The 14321-nt window shown below is 36.0% G+C and overlaps 1 protein-coding gene across 7 annotated transcripts in view; it reads right to left on the bottom strand.

The window, feature by feature from the left end:
* The window catches only part of arhgef10lb (Rho guanine nucleotide exchange factor (GEF) 10-like b), a 50892-nt gene that overhangs the window by 18315 nt on the left and 18256 nt on the right, over positions 1-14321 (bottom strand). For 5 of the 7 annotated variants that reach the window (XM_067446328.1, XM_067446326.1, XM_067446327.1 and 2 more), the window contains 12 exons: positions 13753-13830; positions 13092-13271; positions 11917-12033; positions 11709-11801; positions 10193-10363; positions 8707-8852; positions 7551-7592; positions 7028-7200; positions 4384-4499; positions 2962-3089; positions 1737-1837; positions 1457-1578 (listed from right to left, as the gene is read on the bottom strand). In XM_067446328.1, coding sequence (XP_067302429.1) covers positions 1457-1578; positions 1737-1837; positions 2962-3089; positions 4384-4499; positions 7028-7200; positions 7551-7592; positions 8707-8852; positions 10193-10363; positions 11709-11801; positions 11917-12033; positions 13092-13271; positions 13753-13830 — 1467 coding nt within the window. The remainder of the gene's footprint in view (positions 1-1456; positions 1579-1736; positions 1838-2961; positions 3090-4383; positions 4500-7027; positions 7201-7550; positions 7593-8706; positions 8853-10192; positions 10364-11708; positions 11802-11916; positions 12034-13091; positions 13272-13752; positions 13831-14321) is intronic. The other 2 variants (XM_067446324.1, XM_067446325.1) reach the window with 2 other exon arrangements.

A 14321-nucleotide genomic window follows, 5' to 3' on the forward strand; every position in this document is an offset into this window, starting at 1 on the left:
CTAACCTCAACACAATGGTAGTTATATGACAAACCATAAGAGTGCAATACAATCTGACGGGAGAACAGAACTAATAAAGATATTTAAATCCAGACTGGCAGAAGGTCTTAAAATGTGGAGTCCTGTGGAATGAAAGTACCAACTAGATGTTGTGAAGTTGCACACACATCTGTAGGTGTTGAATAGCAATGCCGAAGAAAAAAAGAAGAAGATCAAAGCTATGTAAATGTAATCCAACGTGTTTGCTTCAGATACCCTGTCTGATCGCAAATAATATGTTGGAAATATTGCCAATTCACCAGTGCAGTACTGATATGACAGATAAAAGTTTAACATGTTGGTCAAGCAAGCAGTCAATTACAGTCTACCAAATGCATAGCAGTGAATTTTTGAATGTTAATCTGAGTGTGTTCTGCCTTATCTTAGATCAAACGCTGACAACCCAAAGGAAATGTTTCCCAGCAAATCCCGGAAAAACATTGCTCATATGATTGCTCTTTCTTAATTTGCAGTTAAGGGTCATTAACTCCAAAAATGGTGAAGACAACTGTTACTATAAAGTACAAGCAGTTCAGTTCTAATCGAAATCTAAGGTCTTTTTCAGAAAAATCTGAGAAGATTTTGGAATATCGTTGCAGTCTAAGATCCTTTTTGATGTCAAGGACCCACAAATCTTCTTGAGGAGGACCACTTTTAAAAAATAAGCCAGTTATATTTGTATGTGCAAAGACTAAGAAAATTGTTGTCTCTGTGAGAGAAGTTATTAAAAATTATATTAATATTATGATAAAGATGACATTTGCTTTCAAAATAAATGTTATTCTGTCTCTACTAAAAGCCAAAGCCAGTTATTAAATGTTACATGGAATATTTGCATTTTAATATTTACAGTTAACTGTGTATGTTTCTATCCATTATTACAGTAATTTCAGATGTATAAAAAATACCTTTTATAATTTTTACTATATTAAATATATGAATTTATATATTGTAGATATATTATTAAAACATAAATTATATTAAATATATTTATATACAACATTTTAATATGAATAAATATTATTCCAAAGTATTTTATTCAATCCATAAATAGTTCTAAAGCATTGTGTTAAAAAAAGTGTTAAAAAATTAATAAACAATAAATGTTAAACATCTGCAGATCTAGCATTCCCTTGAAAACGTCCAAGCAAAGAGCTGATATTGCATTTGTGTTTTTTCTTTTCTATAAGTAAAACAGCACAAGTCCGACTTTCTTTTAACCACTTACAATTTACTTACAAGACATATGGGTAAAGTAAATGATCACAGAGCTATTTAATCAGGCAAAAAGCAACAAATTAAAAAGCTGTGTGTAGCTGGATAGTTTGTATGAACTCTTTGTTCTTTATTAAGTATACACTAATGAAAATGGTTGGATATCTGCTGGAGTTGGAGTGATTGGATATATGTCACTTACCTTCAGATCTTGCATTTTTGGGGTAAACACAGGCACCCGGCAGGCCAGTAATGGGCACCAGAATGGAGGCTTAGTCTTTTCATCATCCTCTACACACACCCAGCCAGGCAAGTTCTCCTCTCCTACACAAACAGTAACAAGCTTAGCCAGAGGCACAATACTGTCACTGAAACTGAAAGCTAAAACTAGCACATTTATACACGAGAATTAACCCATGAAAATAACAAGTGAAAGATTCATGTCAACAACCTGTTACTCGTGTCTGAGAGGCCACACTTACTCAGGGCGATTTTGGCCAGATGCAGGCGATTGACCCAGGAGATTTTGCTAATTGGACTGGGCGTACTGAAGACCACAGTGAAACTGACTGGACGGCCAGACCTGACAAGAGATTTACACACACACACACAAACTGTGAAAAATCCAAGAGGGATTTAACACAATCAAAATCCAAGTGAAACAAAGCCTCTTTCAGTTCCATGCATGACTAAAATTGTACAGCTCTATTTGTGCCAAGAGCCAAAAGAGTTTGTGCCTGCTAAAAGCGAAAAGAAGTAAGGCAACAACAAAAGACACAATTCAGCTTAAAGCATCGGTCTTCAACAGGGGGTCCACAGCAGGACGGCAGGGGGTCCGGCAATTACTTTTGATCTCAAAATAATAAGCATTATGCATTTAACAATAGTGAGTTAATTTAACCCAAAGCTTTCATTGTGCTTCCCACGCCATAGTGTATAATAGTAATGAGATGATTATGCAGCATTTACTTGAATATAAAAGAAAGTGAAAACAGTAGTGAAATATTATTACAATATTATAATATTATTACATTTAAAATACATATTCTAATTTTTAATGTATTTTATTTATTCCTGAGATTGCAAATCTGAATTTTCAGCATCATTGCTACAGTCTTCAGAAATCATTTGAATATGTTGATTTAGTGCACACAAAAAATAACAAAAAAACATTCATTATCATCAATGCAGAAACTGGTTGTCCTGTTAAATATTCAGTGGAAACTGTGCTAAACAATTCAGTATTTTTTGATGAATATAATATTCATAAAGAACAGCATTTATTTGAAAGCGACTTTAATGGTGGACTATAATAAGAAGAATTTAAAGGCTGTATGTAACAAGGGGTCTCATTATCCACCAAAGGGGTTCTTGGCCTAAAAAGGTTGAAGACCCCTGCCTTAAACCCTAATGGTCCATTAGAGTTAATGATCAGCGGTCTTAAAAGCTCTTAGTTCAGCCCGTGATTGAACTTCCATTTGATCAACAAAGGTTTTTTGGCTGTGTGGAGTGTTAGAGTGACTCCAAAAAGCCTGTCAAAGTCAAATCCAAGAAATGTAAATCCTTCTGGTACAAGTGTGATGAAATGGATGAATGTGTTTCAGTCAGTGTAACTGTCACATCCACCCACATTTGAAGGGAATTTAATGCACAGCTCTATTTTGTGTAACCTGTTCCCACTGGCATCAGTGGGTAGACCGCACTCACTTGTCAGGCTTCCCAGGAACCATCAACCGTAGACGGCACTTGTTGGCACACTGGATCTCGTCCTCTTTGATACGGATAAGCCTCTGAAGAGCCATGCACCAGTCCTGCCCAACCGTAGTGTTGAGATTCTGTACATGCACACAGTCACAATTACGGGAGATAGCTGTCGGACTGACTAAGCACCGGCTACCACACTTAGCGTCCTGCTTTTTGACATTAGCATCATTTAGCACAAAGAGAGGTTAGAGAGCGAATATGGACTAGGAATGAGACTATTTAAACTGCGAAGTCTACCATGCGGTTTCCAATTTTTTTGCAGGCAGGCTTTAAAAGGGATGGATTTACAGAATAAAATTTGCTTAAAGCTTATATGAATATTTGAATGCATTATCTATGCCTTGTAATCCACCTCATAATGCATTGTATGATCCCATGAATAATTGTAACCACAGTTACTGTATAATATATTACAATACAATGATTAATACACCTTGTTACAAGTATAATACATTAAAATACATGACAAATAACCAATTTCAGATGGAACAAGGAATGTGCAAATAATATAATGCATTTTAAATTTGGTTAAAATTATTTATGAAACGATTTAATGCATTAAAATGTACATTTATAAATACCTATTGCTCTATGAATATACTGTACATAATCCTTTTTTTGTTGTTGAGTGGACTAGATTTGTGCAATAAAAGTTTATATTTAAACTTTTTATTACGATATTTAACGTGTATATTTCAAACGGCTTTCAGTAACCATTGAAACTTAGTCAGGGCAGATGTATATTTTTAATTATTTTATTTGTACTTTTTCATTAATTAAAACAAGACAGTGAAAGAGCCTCTCTTATACCACTCAAGCTAAAATAGTCATATTCAAAATCTTCAGAAATAACATCACAAAACAAATGTTTGAAATATGACATTTTAAATGTAGAAACATGAAATGAATGACAATATAATAATACAAATCTGTAACTCACAAAATGATTAACTATGAAATATACACTATACACAACAATATTTGAGGCTGATCTCATGCTGCTTTTTTAAAACTATGCCTCTATTTGAACCCTTCAGCAACATTTGATCTGTGTCTTGTGGAGACATCTCTAAAAGAAGCCTAAGGGCTTCCTTAAAGGGATAGTTCACCCAAAAAATGACTCAAATACTAGCATAGTAAACAGAAGTTCCAAGTCATCCAAATGGTCTCATATAGTTCGACATCTGCGCAATCTTTTGCGGGAAACAAAATAAAGTATTCTGAGGAATACTGGAGTCCAAGCAACATTGAAACTCAATTGACTTTCAGTGTTTAGATAAGACTAGTCATTCAGATAACTATGAAAATATATTTAGCACATCCCATTGATCAGGTGTACGAAACTGTGATGATTAAGGATTTTACCTGGTACGATCCCTGCAGGGTGCCCACCAACAACGTGACTTCCTCTACCACAGAAAGATCATGCTGCAACTCCTGCAGTTCCTGGTACAGCCGTGGTGGTCCCAGAAACAGCTTTCCTGAACAAATAACATTTCCATGATAATCAGTAATTATAGTCACATTAAAGCTTTTGGGTGTGAAATAATACACCTCCAGCTAATTCTTGCAATAGAATAGCGGCGCTCAACTAACATTGTAATTCTGTGCAGTATTTGTATCAGGCTGAAAGCTTCAACTCAGCAGGAGAGATGTAGAGAAAAAGTTGGAGTTTCTGATGCAAAAAAAGGAAGGGGAAAAAAAGTCACCCAAGGACTTTTGGTTCATCTTATCTGGGAATTAGACCCTCTGTTGTGTCCTCTGACTGTGAGGGTGTATTTCCACAGCTGGAGAGTATGAGCTGGGTTTAAAATTGAGCTCTGAGGAAACCTAAGGTCTTCTGAACAAGATGAATGCAGCAGGAGGACGTCACACTGATATTAGTTCTGGGAGAGGGATCTGTTAAAGGTAAAACTAGCATACCTGTGGGAAAATTGGAATTTATCTTAACAGTGTCAATAATTTATAAGGAGGTTGAATATTATTACTATGTAACAGTGTTTCCTGCTCCACTATAATAACGCAAATACAAAAATGAATTAATATTTCCATTCCTTTACAATTCATATACATTCACTGCGGTGGTAAAAACAGCCACAGCCCTAATTCCATTACTGAGCCAGTTCTTTTAATGAAATGCACAAAAAGCTTTTGGTTTGAATCACTGACTCACTTACTGAACTGTAACCAAACACCTTCAGCCTTGTTCAGTGTCAAGCCACAGTGTCAATACTGACTTGATTCTTTATTACAACATGTAGGTAAAGATAATACAATTTATTTTACAGTGTCACATATTGTACATGTATTTATAAACGTAATAACAGATCATTTTGCATATATATAAACTACCGGTCAAATGTTTTAGAATGGTGAGATTTTTAAATGTTTTTAAAAACATTTCTTCTGTTCACCAAGGCTGCATTTATGTTATTAGAAATAAAAAAAGCTGTAATATTGTGAATTATTATTAAAATATAAAATAACTGTTCTATTTGAATATATTTTATTAAATGTCATTTATTCCAGTGATCAAAGCTGAACCCTTTAGAAATCATTCTAATATGATGATTTACTGCTCAAGAAACATGTATGATTATTATCAATGTTGAAACAGTTGTATAAAAATCTTTTTTTTAGGATTCTTTGATGAATAGAAAGTTCAGGATTTATCTGAAATATAAAGCTTTTGCAACATTATAAATGTATACACTGTCACTTGATCAATGTAATGCATCTCTGCTAAATAAATGTATTCATTTCTTTAAGATCTTTCCCCAAAATAATAATAAAATACTTTTTACAGACCCAAAAATGTTTAATGGTAGTACAATGTTACAAAAGCTTTTTATTTCAGATAAATACTGTTCTTTTGAACTTTCTATTAATCTAAAAAAAATGTTTACACAACTGTTTCAACATTGATAATAATCATAAATGTTTCAACATATTAGAATGATTTCTGAAGGTTCATGTGATACTGAAGACTGGAGTAACGATGCTCAAAATTCAGCTTTGCATCATAGGAATGAATTACATTTTAAAATATATTCAAATATAAAACAGTTATTTTATATTTTAATAATATTTCACAATATTACAGCAATTAGAATTAGTACTTACATTAGTTCGAATAACAGTTTCCTGTTTTAATATATTTTATTCCTGTGATGGAAAAAAAGTCATCATTATCGTTACTCCAGTTTTCAGTGTCATATGATCTTTGTCATATGATTTCAGTGTCATATAATCTTTCAGAAATCATTTGTATATGCTGATTTAGTGCATAAGAAACATTTCTTATTATTATCAATGTTGAAAACAGTGGGAACCCTTATGAATCGTGATACGTTTTTTCAGGGCTCTTTAAGTAGAATGTTCAAAAGAACAATTTATTTGAAAGAGATATAACTTTGAACACAGGTATTCATTTCCACACAAATATGTAGTACACTGCAAAAAATTCTCTTCTTATTTAGTTTTTTTTTTCTTGTTTCCAGTCCAAATATCTAAAAATTCCTAAATCAAGATTAATTTACTAGATAAGTAAAATGACATAAGATATTTTTTTTGGGGAAAAATATCAAAATGAGTCAAAACAAGCAAAATGATCTGCCAATGGGGTGGAAAAAAAATCTTATTTCTGTTTGGGACAGAAACAAGAAATAAGATTTCAATCAGAAATAAGATTATTTTTCTCACCCCATTGGCAGATCATTTTGCTTGTTTTAAGCAAAAACTCATTTTTTTTTTATTCTTAAGAAAACAAGGAAAAATATCCTATATCATTTTACTTATCTAGTAAATGCATCTTGATTTAAGAATTGTTAGATATTTAGACTAGAAACAAGACAAAAATACAAAGTAAAAAGAGCATTTTTTGCAGTTTAGGACTAATTATGTGCCTTTACAACATAGAAAATACTGCTATGAACAAGCTTTACTAACTATATCAAAAACTCAAGTCCTCCTCTAACCACATGAAAGGAGTACACTTAAAAATACCAACCTTGAGAGTTGGTGGAGCTCACGCGCTTGCTTCCACTCTGCAGGTAGACGCTGTCTTTCCGCTGGGGGGTCTCCTGGCCCACCTCCACCACTTGCACTTGCAGCAGGGGGGCACTCCACTTAACTGCGTATTTTGGACCTATGGGGACCAGGCTGCTAATATCTGGAGGCCCCCTGAATAAACACAGAATAATTGCTTTGAGATCACAAAACTGACAATTACAAATAATACACAATCAGAGGAGAACTGAACGATGGTGACGGAGATCCAGGAATCAGACAGGCAATTAGAGCTTTGTGATCAGAAGGATTCCCAGAGAGCCTAACATCCCCTACTGTGATTTCAGGAAATTATTATTCATGTATTCCTGTGTTATGCATGATCTGCATTGAGAACAGTTCGATGCGATTGAGGGATGCAGGAGAACTTTGAAGCCAGTGTAAAATCATTCTGATCCGAAGTCTTTGAAAACAGCATGACCCAGTGGTCATTAATGAAATCCTGCCAGATGCAAGAATGTTACCTTGGCTCCTCAAAGATGTTATCAATGCCCGTTTCAATATATCTGTGTGTCAGTTAAGAGGGAGTTAAATAGAAGATGGCCTTCATTTATTAAACAAATAAATCAATTAAGAGCAAGTAACTGAATTATATTCATTTATTAATGCATCTCTAATTAACCCAGAAATTAAAGATCTGTCATTATACTGACCCTGTCATTCCAAATGTCTTCTGTCAAATGCAAAATGATATACTAGGCAGGATGTTCATGCTGCTCTTTTCCATTCCAAAATGAATGGTGACCTCAAAAAATGACATTATAGTACCATAAAAGTACATCATATGACTCATGCACTACATAATGTCTTTGGAAGCCATAATTTAAGATTGTCATTCACAGAAACCCCCCACATCCTCATACCCACCAAAGCTCTCAAATGTGCAATTTAAATATCTGCATATAGACATACTTAAATCTGGCACGTTGCAATTGATTATGAAACACATGAGAGTCACTTACGTCAAATCTGATATGATATGTTTCGACAAGCCAGATTTGAACATGAACGAGACTTGAAAGATGCATCAGAGGAGAACATTATTCATAAAAAACAACTTAAATTTGTTTTTTCCTCAACACAATGAGTATGAGTTTTAGGGACTTCTTTTATGGTGCTTTTTGTCATAATTTTTAAAACTTGGCCCATGGTCACCAAGCAGTTTGATTATATGCAGCAGGAACATTTTACTAAACTTCTTCTTTTATTCTACAGCAGTAATCAAGGTTTGAACTGCATCAAGAGGAATAAATTATGACAGAATTTTAATTTCTGGGTGAACAATCTCTTTAATTACAATGCAACATAATTCAATGAGTTTAAGGGTGCGTTCACACTTGTAGTTCAGTTAGTTTGGTTAATTTGGTCCGGACCAAAAAACAAAAACAAAACATATAGTCCTGGTCCACTTAGCGTTCATACTGGTATTTTTATCAGCGAACCTAAAGTTACCGAACTAAAGGCATAGGGAGACGGTCACAACCTGATTGGTCGGCTTATATGACATAGGAGCTCGCTTACCGAACATTCAAAACAATGCTGTGTGCTGGATTAAAAGCCATCATTTAATGCGTGTACATTGTTTTTACAATTGGTGGACATGTGAAGAGGAATGCTTACTTTACATTGATGTTTGCACAGACGAGCATGTCATTCAGGAGGAACACTTTGCGCTCCTTAGACTTGAGGACTTGACCCTTCTCGCCATATACAGTCTCAATCAATGTCTCAGACAGTATAAGCTGCTTTTGATCAGAGTTCAGCTGCTGTTTAAAAAAAGAATCATTTAAAAAAGTAAATGAACACATCCACACCATGACAGAACACTTGCATCACCTGTATGTCTGTGCTCTTTTAATTTAGACTCTTGACTTTGAAGTAATGTCTTTTGATTAATCTTCATTTCAATCATTCTCGTTCTAACAACCTTGAATGTAACACTTGCACAGTTGAACAAATCTACAGAGGATATAACTGCTTATTTGCATATGAATGTGAGCTTTATTTGTGAAATGTATCTGCTGAGGGAAGTAGGAACACTCTAGTGCCCTGGTTCTTAACTAGAAGCCCATGGTCCACTAGAGGGACTGCAAGCTTCCAACGGGGTCAAATGATGACTTTAAATATAACTTAATATTTTAAACATGTATAATTAATGCTTTAGAACAATGAACATTTTGCAAACAACATTATGTCTATCATTTCACACAATGTAGAACATGGGCGTTCCAACATTAAAAAAAAAAAAAGTTGTCTATATATTTTAGGAAGGGGCTCCCCCATGCTAGCAGATAGATGACATCAAAGATAATTGATTTAAACTTAAAGCCACAAAACTCATTTGAAATCTTAGCCTGACAAGCCAGACCCACATCAAGATGTTTGGTCTGGAAACTCACCATTGTCAGGGCTCAATCCGAGGGGCGGATAAACAGTTGTCTTTCAAACTCCCTCTGCACTCGATAGGATAGCGCTACAACCAACCAAAGCAATGAAGGTGAAGCAGAGCTAGCTGACAGATTAAACTTTCACCGTATCCGGTCGGCAAAACTCCAAATACATCTTCCCTTTTTAACAATGACTTCAGTGCCGTTCTTTGTTCTTTTCTCAGAGAAAAGCTTAAGCCAAGTCTTCCAGAGTGGCGGTCAAAGCTGATTCGAAAGACCGCCGTTCGCCAGTTTCTGTGTTTACTAGTAGCACGCAAGCGCAACTCTGCCGTCATTATGTTAAGCCCCGCCCACAGACTCTATACATGATGTGATTGGCCCGACCAGAGTTTGTTTTTTACAGCTCAAAAGTGTATTGAGAGTTGGTAGACGACACTCGCGGCAGATTAGATTTGCTGCCGCTAGGGTGCGTCTAGATTTCTAGGCTATTGATATCTTTTAGCAGCCATCAAACTTACTTTCATTGACATTCACTATCCTGGCAAGGAAACGTCTTTGTCAAAGCTATTTCTAGAAAGAGGAAATGTGGAAATAGCAGTCCAGTCCCAGTGACAGCTCATGTCCTTCCACCCTGCTTGCCAAATTATCTTTAAAAGCCAAATCATTGTGTATTTGTGTTGGTAATACTTTGAAGTGTTTGTACTGCGGTGGTCTCTGACCTTACTGAGGTTACGATCGCTGATGCTACGAGCAAGCTGTTGGATCTCAGCGAGCTGCTCGGCCAGCCGTTTCTGCTCGTTCAGCTTCTCAGCGAGAGTCTCAAGCTCAGTGAGGGCCAGCTGCAACGGCAGCCTGTCCTGATGGCCCACAGGGGTGTTTTTCAGCATGTCCTGTGGAACACAAACAGATATGTCTGCATATATTCAGTAATTACTACCTAATCTTTCATTTAGGCAATGCTTCAGTCCCCTGCAAGTAAAAGATGTTAAGTATTTCAAGGGCACTAAGATCAATGGTTTATGGGATATAAACCTACAATAATTCAGTTACAAGTCTAGACTTTTACTTTACTTTACTCAGTTAACATTTACGGACTATAGTGCACATTAAACTAAGTCCCACCCTCACTGGAAATATGTAACATTATGGACATAAAACGGGCTGTTAATGCCATTTCATGGTAACCTTCTCTAATTGCTCCAGTTAAAGGTGCAGTGTGTGAATTTTTGCGGCATCTAGCGGTGAGGTTGTGAATTGCATCACCCACCACTCACCCTTCCCTTTCGGAGCACATAGAGAAGCTACAGGAGCCGGCACAGGACCAAAATATCATTGGGAGAGAGCAGAGAGTGACTAGCTCTAAGTAGAGAAGTTTGTCCATTTAGGGCTACAGAAACATGACAACGCAAAATGGCTATTTCACTGTAAGGGGACACGCAGTGTATGGAGATAGAAATGGGTTATTCTAAGGTAATAAAAACATAGCGGTACATTATGTAAGATCTTTATACAGCACTGAAAAAATAGTTATGTATATTATATAGCATTTCTGTCAATAGATCCTCAAAAATATTACACACTGAAGTGACTGAACCTTTAAACTATTTCATCTGATTTTTAACTGTACACCACTATAACACCCCCCCCCCAATATGCATTCAAATGTCCATGAAAAACAGCCTACAGTAACAGCCTCAACACCCCAGAGGCTCCATGCAAATAAAGTCATTGCACATGAGAATGATCTGATGACAAAAAATAGCATGTTATGTATAAATATAATGCACTTTCTTATCAGTCTTTCACTTCCCCATGAGGAACAGTCTGAGGAAGTTCCATCATTGTAAAATACTCCCTAAATTAGGTTTATTAACTGTGTGTGTGTGTGTGTGCTTGTTTTTGTGACATATCAGGACAAAAATGTGTATAATGACATGTGTATGACATAGGTATTACAGAAAAGGGTGCCATATGAGGACATTACCCCATGTCCCCACTTTTCAAAATGCTTATAAATCATACAGGATGAGATTTTTTTAGAAAGTAAAAATGCAGAATGTTTCCTGTGATGGGTAGGCTTAGGGGCAGGGGCAGTGTAAGGGGATAGAAAATACGGTTTGTACGGAATGTCCCCACAATTCACAAAAACAAACGTGTGTGTGTGTGTGTGTGTGTGTGTGTGTGTGTGTGTGTGTGTGTGTGTGTGTGTGTGTGTGTTTATTTCAGAACACTAACCTGCAGGAGGAGTATGAACTGAGGAAAGCGTTGGATTGGTTTGACCATAAGGCCATAAAGGGTGATTCTGTCTGTACTGGCAGCTTGCTTCTTCTACAACCCAGAACGACACAAAAAAATGTTGTAAAATCACTTGAGGCCTAACCCTAAATATAAACAATTGTAATTCTGCCTTGGCAAGCAACACATATTATCAACTGAAGAGCACCTTGAGAAACTCCAGGAATGCTGGCTTGGACATACAAGCTTTCTTGATCAGAGCCATAGCATTGGTGAAGTTGTTGACATAGTCACTGTACACATCGAGCACCATCGATTTGGAAAACTGGAGGAGATCAACACAATGATAAACACAGTGGTAGACATAACAATCCACAGTTGAGGCATAATATCCATGTACTAATGATCTGTGACCGTAAAGTCTGTTCTGAGCTTGCATTCCTACTGTCGATAGTTATGGAGGGACTATTTGCATGATTGTTTGAATTTTACTGATTCAACTGTCTTAAACATAATGTGCTCGGCTGCAGGGCAGAGCCTTGGTGATGCAGAGGAAATCAGCACACTTTAAATAGAACTGCTGACTATAGGATGTTCTGTTTTTCCATCTGCAAAGATCCCTCATTACAGATAACAACAGACAGCAAGTCATGTTAGGGTCTAAATACAGGCCATACATACAGCCCATATTTACTTTCCAGCAGGTTTGTAAAGCCACAAATATGCCCTTCTGTATTTGAATTCACATGTTAATATTTCTGCATGAATAAGCCTTGTCATATCTGCTTATTAAAGGGATAGTTCACCCAAAAATGAAAATTCAGTTATCATTTAGCCATGCTCAAGTTGTTCCAAACCCGTATACATTTGTTGTTCTGCTGAACACAAAGGAAGGTATTTGGAAGAATGCTTGTAACCAAGCAGATTTCGATAGTGTTTTCTACCATAGTGGGGGAAAAATACTATGGTAGTCAACAGCTGCCGAGATCTGCTTGGTTACAAGCATTCTTCCAAATATCTTACTTTGTGTTCAGCAGAAGAAAGCTGTTCATACAGGTTTGGAACAACTTGAGGGTGAGTAAATTATGACAATTTTTATTTTTGGGTGAACTATCCCTTTAATAAGCAGATATGACAAGGCTTATTCATGCGAAAATCTTAACATGTGAATTCAAATACAGAAGGGCATATTTGTGGCTTTACAACCTGCTGGATTAATGCCATGCACTTGAATAAAAAAGTATGACGAAATGAGAGGTAAAGCAATGAAATCTTAACCTTTTTGTAATCAGAGCAACAACAAAAAAAATCTATGAACGAAGAATCAGAAGCTGTGAAAAACACCACAAATTGAATGTTTTGGTAGAACAACGGGAGACATACTGAAGCAACAAAGAGGTCTCCGATTTTCTCAGTGTTATCCCATTCTGCCACACGGGAGGCCAGAGCAATCTGAAACATGGAGTGACACTGCAGGATCTCCTTCAGCCGATAAAAAATGGGATGGATCTTCTTCAAGCTCAGGATCCGGGGCTCCGCCTCCATCAAAGGCTTCTTATATTCCTAAAATATAATTCAGGCGGTGGTATGAGTCTCAGACTGAGTTCAGATTGTGGTGTATCTGTTCATTTAGTTAAAACATTCACATCTATTTTTGTCAACGTAAAATAATACAACAGAATTCTGTAATATTCTTCCAGCTTTAACAGCACAATAAGAGTGGTCCATGAATATATTTCGTTTTTGTTTTCAACCATCTGGGGGAAAAAAAGCTTAAACCACCCTACCCAAGAAGGTTAGATGATCAGTTTTGATGGTTTTAGAAGGGTATTGGGCACTTGTCAGCTGGACAGGCTGGAAGACCAGCTGGCTGACCAGCTTAAACTGTCTGAGACTAGCAAACCACCTTAGGCAGTTTTAAGCTTTTTTAACACTGTATATTTTCCCCTCTGCACTATATTCCTATTTTTGCCATCCTTTAAACTTCATAAAGAAAATTAAGAAATATTATATTCAGATGTGATGTCAAGATTGTGTCACTGACCAGCAGGATCCTCTTCAGTGAGTCTAAGTAGCTTCTTTCACTCTGGATGATAGAGCCAAGAATATGACGCCTGACAATCTGTACATACAAAAAAAATCAAATTTTAAATAAATTAGGTTAACTGACAGCAAACCAGCAGCTTTATATTTAACATAAAATATGTAAATATACATTATCATTCAAAAGTTTGGGATCAGTACACTTTTCTAATGTTTTTCAATGTCTCTGGTGTTCACCAAGGCATTATTAATTTGATCATGTTTGTAACCAATGTTTGTAACCAAGCAGATCTCGGTGTTTATTTCTACCATAGTGAGGGAAAAAATACTATGGTAGTCAACAGCTGCCGAGATCTGATTGGTTACAAGCATTCTTCCAAATATCTTACTTTGTGTTCAGCAGAAGAAAGCTGTTCATACAGGTTTAGAACAACTTGAGGGTGAGTAAATTATGACAATTTTCAATTTGGGGTGAACTATCCCTTTAATAAGCAGATATGACAAGGCTTATTCATGTGAAAATCTTAACATTATTAATTTGATCAAAAATCCAGTAAAAACAGCAATATT

Source organism: Pseudorasbora parva, chromosome 6 (genome assembly GCF_024679245.1).
Source record: "Pseudorasbora parva isolate DD20220531a chromosome 6, ASM2467924v1, whole genome shotgun sequence".
NCBI classification, from domain to species: domain Eukaryota; kingdom Metazoa; phylum Chordata; class Actinopteri; order Cypriniformes; family Gobionidae; genus Pseudorasbora; species Pseudorasbora parva.